This window comes from Pinus tabuliformis, chromosome Q (genome assembly GCF_031772625.1).
Source record: "Pinus tabuliformis cultivar Carrire ecotype Pingquan chromosome Q, CPIR1, whole genome shotgun sequence".
NCBI lineage: Eukaryota > Viridiplantae > Streptophyta > Pinopsida > Pinales > Pinaceae > Pinus > Pinus tabuliformis.
Window position 1 is genome coordinate 667530924 of NC_142296.1, and position 19386 is coordinate 667550309.

The window sequence follows — 19386 nt, forward strand, 5'->3', positions numbered from 1 at the left end:
AATGCAAATCTGCTAGGAATTAACTGTCAGGTTGTTGGGTTCAGAAATCAACAGAACCCATAATGAATTCTCTTATTCTAATTCTTGAGCTGAACGGCAAATCTCATCATATTTGTTTTGCATTGGGAAAAAATTTCAAAATTTATTGTTACTGAATTGGAACACAAAATCAACCAAGTGACCTAGCATGTAACAATGCATTTCTCTAAGCCAAAATATCATGCAGCACATACACAAAAATAACAACAGAAACATGAAACTTTGAAATAGTTACAATCAAACACAAAAACAAAATTAGGAATGCACAAAATGGGGTAAGAATGCTTAATGGCAATTGTATATATACTTCAATACAAATGAAGTTTGTGGCGTCAACACAATTTGGCTTCAATACCTCAATACTTCAATACAATCTCACACAACTCTAATGCCTGTTGTCCTTCAGATACATACATAGAAATTACCAAAAAGACTGCACTATGCTAATAGCTTTACCCTTCATATGAACTTCGATTTTCTACAGTTATTTTGTTTTTATGCATAAAATACGCTTTACTAATAAAAAGAGATCTAAAACTGTCGCTATAAACATACCACGGTGCTTTGGCTGTTGAGCTTGATGAGATGCCGCCTGGGGTGGGACAGAACCTTGGGGAGGATTGACATGGGGGCCTTGCATCATTTCCTTCAACCGGAGCAGATTAGGTTAGAAGGTATAGTACAGGCTGCACTTAATACTAATAGCATTCATGTGAAGAAAACATCTGCAAAACACTCTTTAATACCCAGAAATAAAAAGCATCTTATAATGAAGAAAGCAGAGAGAAAATGAAGTTTCTGTAGGAAGGTTCAAAACATATTAAACACAGGTTTGATTTTACAAAAATTTAACTCTTTTGTTAGCAGATGTCCTACAATGATTGGTATGACCCAGCAACTAGTCATATTATTCCCCTATTCAGCAACTGGTCATCTTATTCTCCCAAGTCCAAAAGTTAAGTCTAATAAAGAGTAACTTCAGACATTAGAAATTTGAACAAAAAATTTTGAAGGATGGGGTATACCACTCAATACTCAATGACATGAACATGAATTGCATGTTTGAGATGTGGGAAGAGAACTGGGCAGCATCATATTAGCAGCTCACCATCCTCATCCTCATCCAAGGAGTAAACAGGACACTCGATCCTTTCCAGCAAACATTTAAACTCTCACTCAAGATGGAGAATGAAAGAAAATAAGAGAATTTTATAAATAGTTTTATCTGTCAGAAAAGGTGTTCAACTCTTGAGATTTGCAGAGAGACAGAGGGGGACTCTGTAATCTGTGTCCAGTTTCACAGTAAGAGTTAAAGACCAATTTGCAGCCAGTGAATTTCTGGATTGCTTTGTATAGAGATACTAAAACCTTTAGACTTGTTAACTTTTAATACCAGGTCTGATTTATTTCTCCTCAATAATTAGTTTATATCCATAAAATATTTTGCTCAATAAATTGCAGTGTTGCACGACTCGTACTCGTATAAGACTCATCTGGCTATTGACTCAACGACTTGTATGAGATTCCGGAACGACCCGTATAAGACTCAACAAAATACAGAAAAAAATTAAAATATGATAAATTATAAGCACAAAAAAAGAAACTAATGACATTTCAAATTCTTATAAGTTATAAAAACCACAATATATGCAATAACTCATAGCATCCTCTCATAGCTATGATAGTACAACCTAACATATTTGATTTTTGTAAGCAAAACATTTAGATAGTGAATAAGAAAAAAAATCATGACACCTTAATCAAATAAAAAAATATCAAGTTCAAAATTCAAATACATATGTCATAAATGATAAGTCATAGTCTCATAACAATCTTGAGTCTCATGCACGACTACCCCTGAAATAAGCCCTCAAGGAGCTAGTGCCAACATCAGAAGGCTGAAGCAACTGTGAGACAGGCGTATTTGGAATTTCCATTTGAAATGGCCAACTAGAGAGATCCTTAGTTTCTTCATCAAGCCAACTCAAATTAGGGGACGACTCCTCCACAACCCAATCAGACTCTAAATCAATACTCTCCAATAAAATTGGATCTAGATCCTTTGGCCGCAGTTGTTTTGTGAGCATTCGAAGGGTGCAGTAGATGAAAACCAACTAATCCAACCTCTCATGCTCCAACCTGTTTCTCTTTTTGTTGTGGATGTGCTCAAATACCAACCAATTGCGCTCACAAGTAGAAGCGCTGCAGGGTTGACTCAAAACTTTGATGGAAAATCCTTGTAATTGTGGTGCCTCAGAGCCACAATCGATCCACCAATGTGCTGTAAAAAAATAACAGCAAAGATTATCAATTTGGGTTTGATGAAGCCTCCTTTAGCCTCCTACAAGAGCTCCTTCACTGTGCAATGGAGTCACTCAACTCCTTCAGTCAAGACTCAAGACTCATAGAAATGAGTCAAACACTCAAATGACAAGTGAATGAGAAATGGAAGGGAGGGAGGTGCTTATAAAGCATTTTTTCCCTCCATTTTCGCTTTCCCTCCACCTGATCTCCAAAAAAACAAAAAACAAAATTTGAGGACCTTGATGGGTCTTATACAGGTCTTCAAAAGTTTAATGTCATTCATATGCGGGTCAACGAGTTGAATATGGGTCAACACGAGTACGAGAATATGCACAGGTTCTATGCAAGTGACATGTTTCGGTATAAGAGTTTTCAAGGCTCATGAGTCTTAATGGGTCTTATAAAGGTCATGCTTCACTGATAAATTGTGAAAACTGGTGGAAAATAAATACACTGGTATTTTTAACTTTAGATATAACACTGCAGCAGAAATAAAATATAAAAATAGACCACAAGAAAAGCAGAAATTTCTGCCCAAACAAATCTTCCATCACTTTATTAAATCTAGAAAAATAGGGCCTTGACCCACAGAGAATACATAGAAAATACAACACATTTTGAACTTGGATTTCAGCCCACTGGAAAATTCAGTCTCCCTATAAAGTAATCAGCCCTGGCAAATATTTGCTCCTGTAAAAATCAGCCTCCACTTATATGGCCTCTACGCATTAGGAAACTCAACCTTTGTGATAGCCTTGGTCATTTCCTCACCATTGTAAATATTGTAAATATTTTGATTAAAAAATAATGGGCTAAGTCAAGGGACTTGAGTTTCAGGGCGGAGGAGGGTATTCTGCTTGGGACAAATAGCAGGTAAGGAGCAGGAGGTTATGTGGCATTAAGATGATTGGCCTGCAAGATTTGGCAGGAAGACATAAAAACCAACCAAGGGATGACTAGGCCAACTAATAAAAGAATTTGGACCCTGAGGGTACAAATGGATGAAGGTTGATTGGTCTAGAGGTTAAATTATGGTATGTTCTATGCTTAGGAGCAATTTACTTCAATTCTTCTTATTAGCCCAATATCAATTTCCAGTATTGCAATCACATCAACATGATAGTAAAATGCAGATAGAACATAAATGTAAACAACAGAAGACAAGCCAAGACAAGAGACACAAGATGTGGCGCTAGACAGGGACAAACCCCAATGCGGGGAAACCCTTTGATCAATTCTTCTATATTCTTCAATAATTCAACAAAGAGAGAGAGAGTACAATATCACAAATCTGTGATTTACAACAACATAGTGAAACCCTTGAACAACAATGACAAGGCTGATCAATAAGCTCCAAATGTCCTCAAGACAACCTAGGAGAACTCGGCCTCCAACAACAATAAATAGCAACCCAAAACAGTCCTCAAAACATGGTCAAAACAGCAATCAATATATCAGCTCCTGCAGTCAGCCCTAACCAGTCAACGCTGTCCCAAAACGGTGGTCAAACAGAGGTCAACAAGGCTGATCTAAATTGTGGCTAGCAAGAGAGAGACTCCCCACACAAATCCGCAGTCAAGGGAGCCTATATGTTGGTCAACGCAGTCCTCTAGCACCCGAAACAATGTGGTTGACCTTCCTGCGTCCTCTTGCACCCACGTCTCAACCACTGCCCTAACTGCATCCTCTTTCTTCTTCCCACATGAGAGAGTCTTCTTCCTCCTACGCATACCCAAGAGACTAGGAGAGAGAAGAGATGTGGAGATGAGATGAGTGTGATAATGCCTCAAGGTCTCCTCTACTTATATGCCACATTGAGGTTTAGCTAGGGGTGTGCAACATTATTTTAATTGCTGGCTGACCTTGACAAATTGTCAAGAAATACAAATATATTCATATCTACATGAATACATGTCAGAATCGGATGATCGCTAGATCAATCCTACACCTCTCGACCAAAGGAATCCAAGAAAAATATCAGCTGCCATAAATAAGATGACCCACATGGATTTTGGCCCTAGTTGCCAATTTTAACACTCCCTCTCAACTAGGAAGAACTCCATCTGCTAATCCATCTTTCTGTCGGTACTATCTCTGCCATCAAATGCACTGCTCGGCTCTACTCTGCTCTGCTAAACTATGAAGAAGAAGAAATGATCGAGAATGTATCATACCATCCTCTACTGACCTGAAGTCAATCTCAGATAAAAGAGTGTCCAATAGCACTTTTACTGACCCAAAGTCAGTCCCAGATAAAAGAGAGTGTCCAATAGCACTCTTACTGACCCAAAGTCAGTGCCAATGAAGAGAGTGTGTCATACCACTCTTACTAACCCGAAGTCAGTTCCAATTGATCCCAGATCAATGTCATCCTAGCATAGGGAGTACAGTAGATACACGATGCATCCATCGGTACTACTATGGTCCTATCCTCATTTCCCTACTCATTGACCAGATGAGAGGTACTTCCCATGAGTCCCAAACTATATGGGTAGGATGTCTCGGCAAGAGAAGGATGAACCACTCATCCTGCCTACATGTCGCAATAGGGTATCACAGGGGAAGGCTAAACCATTCACCTTGTACGCAACGCACCACTAGGGGAGGGTGAGTCACCCTATGGTCACTCGTCGCTCCAAGAAGTACCCCAAGCCCCCTGGAGCTCCCAGAACTCAATGTATGCATCATACAAGACCCTCATAAGAGGGTCTCTCAATGACTCCTAGTCGTTCTCGGAAAGTCAAGAATTTGACCTTTCCCAAGGGCTTCGTCAGAATGTCAACGACCTGCTCATTTGTCCCAATATGATGGAGCTTTATTGCTCTTCATTGTACCATATCCCGGATAAAGTGGTACCTGATATCAATGTGCTTCGAGCGATCATGAAATACGGGATTCTCAGATAAACGAATCCCACTCTAGTTGTCGCAGAGGATCACGGTAGTATCCAACATATGTCCAAACAGCCCACTGAAGAGCTTCCTCAACCAAACAACCTCACAGGAGGCCATACTCACAACAATGTACTCTACCTCAGCGGTGCTCAAAGCCACCGACTTCTGCTTCTTGCTCATCCAGGATACTGAGGCAGAACCCAAAGAGAAACAGCACCCGGAAGTGCTCTTTCGATCCACCACACTGCCTACCCAATCAGCATCGAAATATCCATGTAGCCTCACATCTCCAGCAGTGTATCTCAATCCATGAGTGATTGTGCCCCAAAGATATCTCAGAACATTCTTGGCACCAATCCAATGTGAGTGATAAGGCTCAACCATATATTGGTTCAACATGTTGACTGCAAAACATATATCCAAACAGGAGTTCACCAAGAACGTCAATGCTCCTATGACTTGACGATACTCAAAAGCATTTCCCAAAGCAGGTCCGATAGCACTACCGCATATCTTCTTGAAGTTAAGCTCCATCGGGGTAGTCACGGGCTTGCAATCCACCATACCAAATCTCTCCAATATCTTCACCACGTATTTTCCTTGAGATAGGAAAATTTCTCCTGGCTTTTGCCAGACCTCCAACCCTAGGAAATAGTGCATCAATCCTAGGTCCTTCATCTCAAATTCGGAAGCCAACTCCCTCTTACAATTCTGAATGAGAGAGTTTGCACCTATCAGAAAGAGGTCGTCAACATATAGCACCAGTATGAGAGGCTTATCATCCTAAACCTTAGAGTAAAGGTTTGGATTAGCTTCACTCCTAGTGAATCCTAGCTTCATCAAGTAGCTATCAATCCTCTCATACCAAGCTCAGGATGCTTGCTTCAGCCCATAGAGAGCTTTCTTCAATCTGCATATGTGAGATTCTTGATTATGAATCTTAAACCCCTCGGGTTGTTCCACATAGACTTCCTCTTTAATCAAACCATGCAAGAACGCAGTCTTGACATCCATCTGATGTAGGTTCCATCCTTGCGAAGTGGCAAGGGCTATGATCGAGCAGATAGTGGTGTATCGGGCAACAGGTGCAAATATCTCATCATAATCTACACCTTCCTTTTGAGAGAAGCCTCAAGCAACAAAGTGATCCTTGTACTTTTCAGCGCTCCAATCACCTCCATGCTTGATTTTGTAAAGCCACTTCGAGGTGACAACTGTTTTGTCCTGGGGTTTGGGGACCACATCCCAAACATCATTCTTCATGATGGACTCGTATTCCTCATTCATAGCATCCTTCCATACTTGATGCTTCACAGCTTCTTCGAACAATGAAGGCTCATTTTGAATGATGGTGCTCATAATGGTCAAGTATCCTTGATACCTGGTCGGCTTCTTACTTTCACGAAAAGTCCCTCTAGGTGCAATATGTCCCTCGGCATCATCAAGTGTCCCCCTAAGCCATGAGGGCCTCTTCCTAGAAGAGGAAGGCTCTTGCGGAGGGGGATCAATAGGATCCATAGGTTCTTCCACATCAGGCATCGTTTCATCTTCCTTCTCATTCGGCTTCCTGGTGTCAGCTTCTTTATCTTTCCTTAGAATAGGAAGATTGTCAACCTTGCTAAGAGCCATATCTTCGTCAAAGGTGACATCATGACTTATCTCGACTTCCCTTTGACCAGCCACATAGATTCTATAACCCTTAGAAGTTTCGCTATAGCCCACAAAGATTCCCTTCTTACCAGATGCACCCAATTTTCTTCTTTTCTCTTTCAACACATGAAAATATACGGGACTTCCAAAAATTCTAAAATGAGAGACATCAGGTTTCTTACCAGTGAACATTTCTTCGGGAGTCTTGGAATCCAATGCTTGATGAGGGCATCGGTTTTGAACATATATGGCGGTATTCGCAACTTCGACCCATAGAAACTTTGGAGCCTTTGATGATGGAGCATGGAACGAACAACTTCCAAAATCGTACAGTTCTTCCTTTCAGCCACACCATTCTGCTTAGGAGTGTATGGTGTTGTGGTCTCCCTCTTAATCCTAGCTTCCTTGCAAAAGTCATGGAACTCATTAGATTCATACTCGGTCCCATTATCAGTCCTTAAGATCTTGATCCTCTTCTCGGTTTGATTCTCGATCAAGGCTTTGAAGTGACGAAACAAGGAGAACACTTCATCATTCTTTTTCAAGAAGTATATCCAAGTCTTGCAAGAATAATCATCTATAAAAGTGAGATAATATAAATATCCTCCCAAAGAGTTCATAGGCATCATACGAGATATGTCGAAGTGAACCAAGTGCAAAATGTCGGAGGTCTTCCTATGGCTCGAGGGGAATGGTCCCTGTCACCATCCCTGTCACCATCTGTCTCACATTGGGTAGAGCCTTATAATGAAGGTGGGCAAAACCTTCGGTGCCATAGTTCAAAGTCCAGACTGTAGAGTTGTGTCGCAAGACATGACTCCCAATGGACTTTGTCCAACTTGATATAAAGAGTCAACCAGAAACCCAAGAGTGAAAGAATCTTTAAAATTCTTTTTCCACACACGTACCTTGCCATCGATGAAGGTTGCCTTGTAGCCTTTGTCTTCCATTGTCGAAATGGACACCAAGTTCTTCTTGAAATCAGGTACATATAGGACTTCTTGCAAATGGATTGTGTTACCCTGATTTAATTGAAGAGTAACATTCCCTACACCCTTTACAGGATAGGTGGAATTGTCTCCAAGAATAATCTCCAAGTTTGTCTCCTTCTCTATCAGATTAGAGAGAGCTTCCTTGTAACCAGTGAAGTGCCTTGAGGCACCACTGTCAATAAGCCAATTGCCCAACAAATCTGGAGGAGAGGTAGTGAAGAGGGCCGATATCAGATAATATTCATCTTGCTTATTGTTAACAACATTTGATTCATACATGGAGTTCCTTGCTTTCTTGGAGGGTTGACCACTTCCTTGATTTCATGCATTCCTCTTTCCTTTGCCATTGAACCTACCATTTCTTTGATTGTGGTTGGAGTTGCCCCTGGAGTGATTTTGATCATCATGATGAGATTTGTCCTTCTTATTTGGAGACCCCTCGCATAGTGGCCAAATTTATTGCAAACAAAACATCTTCCTTTCCTTCCAACCTTTGATGCGGGCTTTCCTTTGAAATGACCTTTAGACCTAGAATTAATTCTCCTTTTAGCATGAGAGGAGAAAGCAGTGGGGTTGCCTTTGCTTGAAGGCATTTCTTGCTCTACCATCCTTCTCTCTTCTTGAATGCATCTCGCCATCAATTCTTCAAATTCTGGAATTCGATCATCGTTGAGAAGAGTGGTTCTAAATACATACCATTCGGATGGGAGCCCTCCAAGAGTAGTGATAGTTAGTTCCCTGTCAGAAATGACTTCTCCAATTGATAGGAGATCATTCCTGATCTCAGTAATCCTTAAGAAGTAGGATTGAATATCCTCATCCTTTCCCTTCTTAATATCCTTCAACTTATTTTTGAGGAACAAAGCTTGATTTGTATCACTAACTTTAAACAAGCTTACCAGTCTGTCGTAGATCTCCTTGGAGGTGTTCAACTCAGAAATGTAGGCTACCAAGCGCTTGTCAATTGAGTCCTAGATGAATCTTTGCTTTGACTTCACCCTTACTGTACTTGTTCCTTGTGGCAGCCGGTGCATTTGATGGAGGCTCCGTAATTCTGCCCCTCACATAGTCCAACACTTCCTGCTCTTCCAATGTCAAATCAAGAGACATCTTCCATCCGTGATAGTCAGTCTTCTCACGGAGGTTGTCTTCGGTAGGGAAGTGTGATGAGGAACCCATGAAGCCTTTTGACTTTTTCCAACTGCCTTCGGTGATTGCTCTTGCTCTTGTTTGGGATTTGTCTTCACCTCACCTCTGATACCATGTTAAATTATGGTGTGTTCTATGCTTAAGAGCAATTTACTTCAATTCTTCTTATTAGCCCAATATCAATTTCCAGTATTGCAATCACATCAACATGATAGTAAAACGCAGATAGAACATAAATGTAAACAACAGAAGACAAGCCAAGACAAGAGACACAAGATGTGGCGCTAGGCAGAGACAAACCCCAATGCAGGAAACCCTTTGATCAATTCTTCTATGTTCTTCAATAATTCAACAAAGAGAAAGAGATAGTACAATATCACAAATCTGTGATTTACAACAGCAATAGTGAAACCCTTGAATAGCAATGACAAGGCTGATCAATCAACTCCAAATGTCCTCAAGACACCCTAGGAGAATATGGCCTCCAACAGCAATAAATAGCAGCCCAAAACAGTCCTCAAAACAACAGTCAATATACCAGCTCCTACAGTCAACCCTAACTAGTCAAAGTTGTCCCAAAACAGTGGTCAAACAAAGGTCAACAAGGCTGATCTGAACTGTGGCTAGCAAGAGAGAGACTCCCCACACAAATCCGCAGTCAAGGGAGCCTATACGTTGGTCAACGCAGTCCTCTAGCACCCAAAACAATGTGGTTGTACCTTCCTACATCCTCCTGCACCCACGTCTGAACTACTGCCCTAACTGCATCCTCTTTCTTCTTCCCACGTGAGACTCTTCTTCCTCCTACGCATACCCAAGAGACTAGGAGAGAGAAGAGATGTGGAGATGAGATGAGTGTGATAATGCCTCAACGTCTCCTCTACTTATATGCCACATTGAGGTTTAGCCGGGGGTGTGCAACACTATTTTACTTGTTGGCCGACCTTCACAAATTGTCAAGAAAAACACATAAATTCATATCTCCATGAATACATGTCAGAATCGGATGATCGTTAGATCAATCCTACACCTCTCGATGAGAGGAATCCAAGAAAAATATCAACTGCCATAAATAAGATGACCCACATGGATTTTGGCCCTAGTTGCCAATTTTAACAATTATGCTTAGGACAGATGCCAGGTAAGGAGCAGGAGGTTATGTGGCATTAAGATGATTGGCATGCAAGATTTGGCAGGAAGACATAAAAACCAACCAAGGGATGACTAGGCCAACTAATAAAAGAATTTGGACCCTGAGGATACAAATGGATGAAGGTTGATTGGTCTAGAGGATATGGACCAGGCTGGGGAAATAACCATCAAGGAGAATTCGGGCAACGAACAAGAACATGGGGGGGATCATCACTAAAGGACATGCGAAAACAAAAGCTCATGTTATCTCACTCTGTTGGGAGTAGTCAACTTGAGTTTTTGCGCTCGTATATTCCTATGACAACAAAGACAGTGCAGACAATGCATAGAATAAAGTGTGAAGGGGTGGGATCGATTGGTTGTGCAACATCTCTTAAGACAATGGTCCTACTAGCAGAATCATTTTGGTCCTTTTAGCAACCTCCTCACGCCCTGTGTAATGTCCCAAATCAAAAAATTTAGAACAAGGACTTCATATAAAACTATCATGCATTTTCCAGAAGATTGCCATGTAAAACCAGAACCATAAATCTATAAATTGCACAAAATCTCATTAAGAAATCACAACATGAGAAACATTGAGAAATATAGTATCCAAAACCTAGCTTTATTATATATAGATAGATACCAATACAATCGTTGGGAATGACCCTCCGGTCTCCAAACTGAAACATAAAAACAATCACTACACATGTGGATTCTGAATGAATCCACCAAGGGGAGATTGGTGCTCGCCCAATCTCTCTAAATCCCCCAAGGGTTTTCATCCTGATGCTACCAAGGGAGTAGAGAACCATATTCTCAACCTCACATACAAGAAACAATATCAAAACCAAGATGTCATCCAATGGCCTCCTCCTCTTTTATAGATTTGATGGAGCCCTCTAGAATCTTCTATTTTAGTATGGGGGATTTACGCAGTGCATTATATTAGATATCATTTTTGGGATTCAACTGCGTTAAGTAAGTCATTCAAACGTATGACCATTTCCATGAGAGGTAGTCGTAACTGACTAATTTCTCATGATTTTTGAATAGTTCACTTAGCACTCATTGCATCGGGTGATGCTCACAGGGGTGAAGAAGTGGGATTGAAACTAGTGAAATGTGGAGAACGAATCACATAGCATCAATCATCACTTCCGGGGCTTGCACCCGGTAACCAGGACTTCCCAGGAGGTCACCCATCCCAGAACTCCTCTGGCTCAAGCGCGCTTAACTGTGGAGTTTTCCCCACAATCAAGCCCACTTAGCTTGCTACCCCATTTGCAAAACCTTAGCAAGTATTGTGCCTCATGAACCATTCAAGTAGAGATCCCTTGACTCTTTTTGAATTTAAGTATGGGGGATTTACGCAGTGCATTATATTAGATATCATTTTTGGGATTCAACTGCGTTAAGTAAGTCATTCAAACGTATGACCATTTCCATGAGAGGTAGTCGTAACTGACTAATTTCTCATGATTTTTGAATAGTTCACTTAGCACTCATTGCATCGGGTGATGCTCATGTTTTCTATTTTATTATTATTTTAATCATGGAGCACTTCTCCCTCTTTTATTTTAATTAAAATATTCTTTTTAATGTGAGAAAAGGGTAAATTGGCCACCATGTCTCCTCAGGTCAATGAAACTCCCATCCAAAAGTCCCATCATGTAGATCTTCTCGTTCCAGTTCCAAAGAGTTAATACATTGAGGTTTTCCATCAATTAATCTCCTCAGAATGCCACCTCGAGCATAATTAATTAAGTTATGTCCAATAATAATGTTGATTTTTTGAAAGTTGTCGAAATGCAACGAACCGAAAGGCAAGTTGTGCTGATGATGGAATATGCCAAGCGAATGCCATCAAATCCCATAAAAACTCCAGCAGGACCCCTGATGACATAAACCTGCTCCATTGACCTGGCCATCCCCTGTCCTGAAAATCCACCCTAGTTGTACTATGAAGAAGAATAAAAATGGGGACATCACAGTCCTCCCGCCCCAAGATTGCGTGCCCTCAAGCAATCCAAATCTATGGACCAATCTAGTGCCCCAACGCCACTAAGACTCAATGCCCGGATCCCATACGAACCATTGGTCCTCGTCACATCTCCAAGCTATCGAAACATGACTGGATCCTCCAATACTTGGATCCCATGTCCATTTTTGACTCAACCTGCTGCCAGTAGATCCACCTGGATCCCAATGCCACCAAGGAGTGTTAATGTTACATGGCTCCTGTTGTGTTGTAGCTTTGGTCATGAACGCTGCCCTACCAACTATGAACCAACTCATCACCTCTCTCCAATCCAATCCTTGGCACATGCCAAGGTCAGTCTCACCATACTGATGTTGTGCTGAGATACTCATGAGTGGCCAACCCACATTCTGCTGGCGACTAGAGCATGTAATATGCCCCACCTGTAAGGGCTCCTGCAGTACTCTACTCCCGACTAAGAATGATACCCCGTCAATAGGATACCAACTCATGATCTCTCGCCAATCTAAGTCATGGACTCCTGTGTAAGGAACAAGTCTATTATGCTAATGTTGGTCCATGCTTGACTCATGCTACCCTATCTGGTTGGTCAGCAATATCCATCGAGAAAGTCCTTCCTCTCTCCTTGTAATGGGTACAAGTAGCCAAACTGTGTTGCAAGCCCTATCTATGTACTCCTGGAGAGGGTTGCTGCCTGAAAATGTTGCAGCTCGGCTAGCTGCCAGTACACTTGTTTGCACCTCATCAATGGGTAGACACAAAGATGGATGCAATGCCATCTCCCTCGCCTGATAGAAAACTCCACGCTTTTCCAATCCACTAATCTCCTGCCAAATTGTCCTGTCATACTCCAGCTGCCAACATCTCCTGAGGACAAGTGTTAGCGAACATCACCACCCTGCCAGTTGTCTGTACATTTGTCTGCTCCTCATCAACAACTGACCCCAAGGGTGGTTGCTCAACCTCTATCATCACAGGTTCAATATGAACCTCCCACTCACTCTCCCAAAAAGGCTCATCATGAATACTGTGCGCCTCATCCACCTCAGTTGACTCACACTCTATCATATGTTGCTCATGCTGACTCATCACTAGTGACACACTATCCTGAATGTCTCTCCCAGGATCCACGGATTGCTCATCATATGAATCTAACCTAATGTCAATGACTCACCATGACTCATGCTCCTCTATGTGCTCTCTATGTTGAATCATCAGTCGCTCATCTGCTCCCTGATCTCTTTCCCACATGGAAACAATTAGTTGCTCCTCGTACTCCTCTACCATGGATGCATATCTGGGCTACTACCATCAACTCCATATGACTGCTCGTGCTCCTCTAAGGTATCATCGTATGAACCCATGGACTCATCCAACAAAGAGTCCTCATCCCAAAAGACATGAAGAATATTTACCTACTCTATCGATGTCATCTCCTCAGTGTCACTCAAGCATGAATGGTTAGGTCCCCAAGGTCCTTTGCACATAAAGCAAAGTCCCTTCCTCCTCAACTCATTCTTGCTACATGATCCCCCAAACTTGAGCAGCTCCTCCCTGGTCATATATCTCCTGAACAAACCAATGTTCTGCTGAACCAACCTTTCAGCTAACTCATAAGCAATGGATGAGACCAACTTCTCTCTCCTCCAAACAACCAACAATCGAGACTGCAACTCTCGGCAAATGGCAGCATGGCCTCTCATACATGATGACAAAATGGACTGCATGTGTGCTATCACTGTGTCAAGATGATGTTTCCTAATGTTGAAGAAGCATTGGAACATCTGTAGGATCAAACAATCACACTCTAGATCAAACATGATTTCATAAGTCTTAGTCATGGCCATGGCTTCTAAAATCTCAAGCTTCTTCCCAAAGGTAGAGCCTGCACTGTTTGTCCAAGTCTTGGAAAGTTTCTACTACCAGTCTGAAAACTCTCCTCATAACATCATCATTGTAAGGAGCTATAGGGGCGGTTAGTCTCATGATGTTACTTAGACAAGATGCAACTGGAATTTTGACCCCTTCACAAGGTTCCTCCTAGAACTTGTGTTGTATGAGAGCAAGCATAACTGGTTTAAGCGCCCAAATTAGTTTTCTCCCTTCTAACTGGCTCACTTCAGAAAGGAGTGCATCTAATTCATCCAGTTTAAAGAGAACTTTCCATGTGACCCTCATGTGTTTCAAATCGGTTCCAAGTGCCAGGATGTTGTGTGTGATCTTCGGTTCCATCTGCAAATCTGTTGGCTGCTCATGGGTAAGAATGGCATAGATCTTTTTTGAGAGAGGTTTCTTGGCCAATTTTGTTTTCTGATCTATATTGCAGTCGATGGAGGGACTATTGTGTTGGTGCATGAGATGTTTTAAATACTCCATTATTACAAGGCTTATGGAAATAATGACACACAAGATAGCTTACCGTAATGCAAGACTGGACATTTCCAATGGCAGTTTTTCAAGGTCCAGCAAGGTATCTTATAGGATTCAGCTACGTGTGAACACCAACTCAGCCTATTTATTCTCTGCTGAAGTAAACAGTTTTACTTGTAGCATTCCCTTTCGAAATAATCCCTTAATTCTCAAACAAGTTACTGAGTTTGTCTTATGGATTTCACTAAGACTTTTGTCGAACAGTTGTCTGGGAGCTGTTGTAGATGTAATCTTGTTCTATTTAACTCAGAATTTACATGCTAGCCATAAACAGAAACACTTCTCTTCGACGTATAATTGTGTTCAATGTTGTTACAAAGACATAGACGTCTTTCTGGAAATGGACAAAGCTATAAAATTACTTTACCACAGATTTAAACAATGTATGAGAGAGATGGAACCTAGTACTTCCATTCAAGTTGGTTGGTAACTTAGTCTTCTTCAGAACAAGGGAGATGGAGGTACATGCACGATCAACATCATCCTTTAGTTGCACTTTCCCATCGTTCAATTCAGCAACTCGTTCCTCCTAAGTTTGCCTTGGGAATACCCACACGAACAAGACTGTGTAATAGTTAATACCACCAGCAAGTATGGAGCCACAGCCACCTGCAATGCTTTTACCCAGCCAATAGAAACCTCCAAAATCCAGCATCTTAAAGAGACTCAACGCATAGTCATCACTGTGACTCCCAACAGAGGTAAAGGCATTCCAAAATAACCACAACTCGTTCCTGGAAAAGGTAATCGCTCATTCAACAGTAGGGGTGAAGGACGTGATGCACTTGTTCCATAGGAAACTCGTTTATTTTGTGGTCGCTTGCCCAACAAATAAAAGAGTGTGATTCACCCCCTTGCAGCATACGCATGTCAACATGTAATACTTTGATCCTTGGTCTTACTAACTCTAGAACAACAATCTACAGGAAGTGCACACAACCTTCTGTTTGATCCTCATATTGACCATTCGCACTAGAATTTGCTCCGCAAGCACGCATCTCAAATTGTCAATGCTCTACAGGCTCGCAATCTCTGTAAAGATACACAGCCAAGGAAATCGATCTGGTGTAGATAACAGGCTTTAGCACAATGTGATGAACACGTCCATCATTTTATGGCGATAGCTTCAGTACTCCATTCTTCGATGGTACCCACATAGCCAGATCGGTTAAATAGCCCATTCACAGCCTCAGATTATTGTCGCTTTCTTCACCTCCCATTCCACTGTGCGTTGGCAGCCACACACGATGGGTCACGTGTCCAGGTTGCACCCTTCAATATGCAACAATGGAGTCTTCCTTCAGAATGTGAACAACAAGAATGCTCCGCCAGTGGGGAGCACCACGAAACCGACCGCGAGCCTCGGCAATAAAATTCAACTCCAATGGTTCTATGCTACGTCCATTACGAGTGCATAAGGCTTGTGGATGGCCCACTCTACTTGCCTCACGATTCAATCCTAATAATTACAATGTCGCCAATTCTCGGCCTCAATATCACGTCCCCTTTGAATGCACTAGCTCTTGGTCTTGTCCAGCAATTAGTTATGGTGATGAAATGCACTAGTCTATGCACCCACGACTTTGGCTTGATTCTGATTGTAATATGGCTCCCAAATGTCTGGCGGTTCTCAAAAAATTGGACGCTGCCACAATTCCGCAGCTTGACTGACGGCTCCCAGCGTCCCTTATTCAAATCGATCCAACCTCGCGAAATAGACACGAAATATGATGCCTGGCTGACAGACCACCCACAAATTTTGCGCCCTCCTTTTGAATAATATGCCATGGCCTCAATAAGAATTTCGGCCAATGTAGCTTACGCCCCCTTCAATAATGTGATGGCCCAGTTGTGATGACTTCGTAAAATATTTAAAGAAATTTGGTCGCTTATGTTGGCCCAAATATTGGTTCAACAATTTGAACCAAAATTGTCGAATAATTAAATGAGAGACAATTCTATACAACCTGTAAGAGGAGATTTCCAGCAAATTTGATCTATCTTGGGCACTTCCAATATAAACCCTCAAATAATTTGTAATTAAAACCCTGAAACCTGCAGGCTGAGCCAAGATTTATGCTCTGATACCACTGTGATGTCCCAAATCAAAAAATTTGGAATAGGTACTTCATATAAAACTATCATGCATCTTCCAGAAGATTGCCATGTAAAACCAGAACCATAAATCTATAAATTGCACAAAATCTCATTAAGAGATCACAACATAAGAAACAATGAGAAATGCAGTAACCAAAACCCAGTGTTATTATATATAGATAGATGCCAATAGAATCGCTGGGAATGACCCACTGCTCTTCAAACTGAAACAAAAAAGCAATCACTACACCAGTGGATTCTAATGAATCAACCAAGGGGAGATGGGTGCTCGCCCAATCTCCCTAATCACCCGACGGTTTTCATCCTGGGGCTACCAAGGGAGTAGAGAACCATATTCTCAAACTCACATACAATAAACAATATCAAAACCAAGATGTCCTCCAGTGGCTGCCTCCTCTTTTATAGATCTAATGGAGCCCTCTAGAATCTTCTATTTTATTATTATTTTAATCATGGGGCATTTTTCCGTCTTTTATTTTAATTAAAATATTATTTTTAATGCGGGAAAAGGGTAAATTGGCCACCATGTCTCCTCAAATCATTGAAACTCCCATCCAAAAGTCCCATCATGTAGATCTTCTCTTTCTGGTTCCAACGAGTTAATACACTGAGGTGTTCCATCAATTAATCTCCCCGGAATGCCACCTCGATCATAGTTAATTAAGTTATGTCCAATAATAATGCTGATTTTTTGAAAGTTGTCAGAATGTAACGGAACGAAAGGCTAGTTGTGCTGATGATGGAATATGCCAAGTGAATGCCATCAAATCCCATAAAAACTCCTCAAAACTCCACCAGGACCCCTGATGACATAAACCTGCTCCATTTACCTGGCCATCCCCGGTCTTGGAAATCCACCCTAGCTGTACTCTGAAGAAGAATAAAAATGGGGACATAACACCCTGGAATCTGGCTCGGGGGTGTAAGCGACATAGGAGGTTTGATTGCAGCTCTTCTACAGTCGGGAGGAAAATCAGAGTCCCCATCTCAGTTTCCAAATCCATTATTAGGAGATGAGTATTTATTTTACCTTGTATGCCATTGCCTCGTTGTGATTTAATTGAATTAATAGTCTATTCATGATAAGCGGTGCTTTCTTGGCAACATGGAATAATAATTTTGTTCTTGTTTGTTGATGAAATACCAGTTGCATGCTCCTATGCACCCTTGCCTTGGCACATGTTCTTACTAATAACAAGGAATGTTATTTTATAGGAATGTTCTTGCTATCTTGAGGTTACAAATGCAAGGGCAGTGTGTTTCTTGGTTACATGGGTTCTTGATGGTTGTTTGAATATGCAATTTGTGATAATTATTAGGCCTACAAATGTTATGCTTTTACATTCCTCATGCCTTGAGATGATTTGTTGTATGTTTCTAAGAAACCAAATTCGTCCTCCCCCCCCCCTCGTGCCCTAAATCCCACGAATCGGACACAATTCCCTAGGACACATGTTTGATTCTCATGTCTAGCATGTCCTAGAACCAGTGTTATAAAAATCGGCCAGTCTAAACCGGTAACCAGTCAAACCGGCCAGTTAGATAGCCCACCGGGTCAAACTGGCAGAAAAAACCCGGTTTGATCCTCCATTACGCCAAAAAAGTGGACAAACCAATCCTAACCAGTCGGTTCCATCCTAAACCGGCCAGTTAGGAGCTAGGGCAACTATAAACCCCACAAAATGCATTTTTGTGAGTTTTGAAGTTGTTTTGAGGGAAATTTGGGGTTGTTTTCCTCCAACAATAGTCCCTCCAAGAAAAACATCCCTACCCTCTCATTTCCCTGACACATCTCAACCCTAACAATGTTGGCAATTAATGGTAATGTTAAATTCTTAAAGTAAAAGTGACATTTCCTTTAATTCTCATTTTCATCCTTTTACATAAATTTTTAACATTACCATGAAATGACTCAGGATGTTTGAGAGTGGTTTCGACCTCATTGGATTTCATATGGAGAAACTATAATTTTAGATTTCACTCGAAATTCAGCAAACTTGATGGTTTTCATAATTTCATGGTTTGGGGGTTTGCAATGTTTCCATTTGATTCTATCATGCGTGCCAGTATGAGATTGGCATTTGATCAAAAGCATGAAGCCTTTTAAGAACCTTGATCGTGGTGGCATTGATTGTTGAACTTTGTGGATGTTGGTGGTATTGATTGTTGAACTCCTCTACCATGGCTTAACAAGAATGCACTCTTCACTCAAAGGAAAACAACTGGTTAGGTATGCTAATCTTTTTCTACCACATTATAAGGTTGAGGAGATGAACCCTCCACTCAAACCAAAATCATTGGTTAGGCATGTTAAACCTTTTCAATTTCTATCATGTTACAAGGTTGAGCAATCCAAGTCTGAAGACTTTGGGCTAGATGATGTTTATGTATCTCTGGTTGATAATGTTTATGTATTTCTTGTAGCGTTGAATCAATGATGATGAATGACCATGTTGATCTGTGATTTGTAGTTTTGATGTCCATTTTTGCTACTACTACTAAAGTTGTAGAGGACTTTTAGGAGTCCTCAAACTCGGAGCCATATTATTTATGTAGCTTATGTTGATGATCTCTTGTCTAGTAGTGGTGATGAGTTTGATCATGATGAGGAGTGATCATGTTGTTAATCACTTATATATAGACGTGTAGTAGTTCAGTGACCCCATAGCTTAGA

The 19386-nt window shown here is 41.2% G+C and overlaps 1 protein-coding gene across 4 annotated transcripts in view; it reads right to left on the reverse strand.

The window, feature by feature from the left end:
* LOC149221316 (uncharacterized) overlaps nucleotides 1–19386 on the reverse strand; it is a 289929-nt gene that overhangs the window by 103072 nt on the left and 167471 nt on the right. For all 4 annotated transcript variants that reach the window (XM_089385073.1, XM_089385075.1, XM_089385072.1 and 1 more), the window contains exon 14: nucleotides 595–685. In XM_089385073.1, coding sequence (XP_089241199.1) covers nucleotides 595–685 — 91 coding nt within the window. The remainder of the gene's footprint in view (nucleotides 1–594; nucleotides 686–19386) is intronic.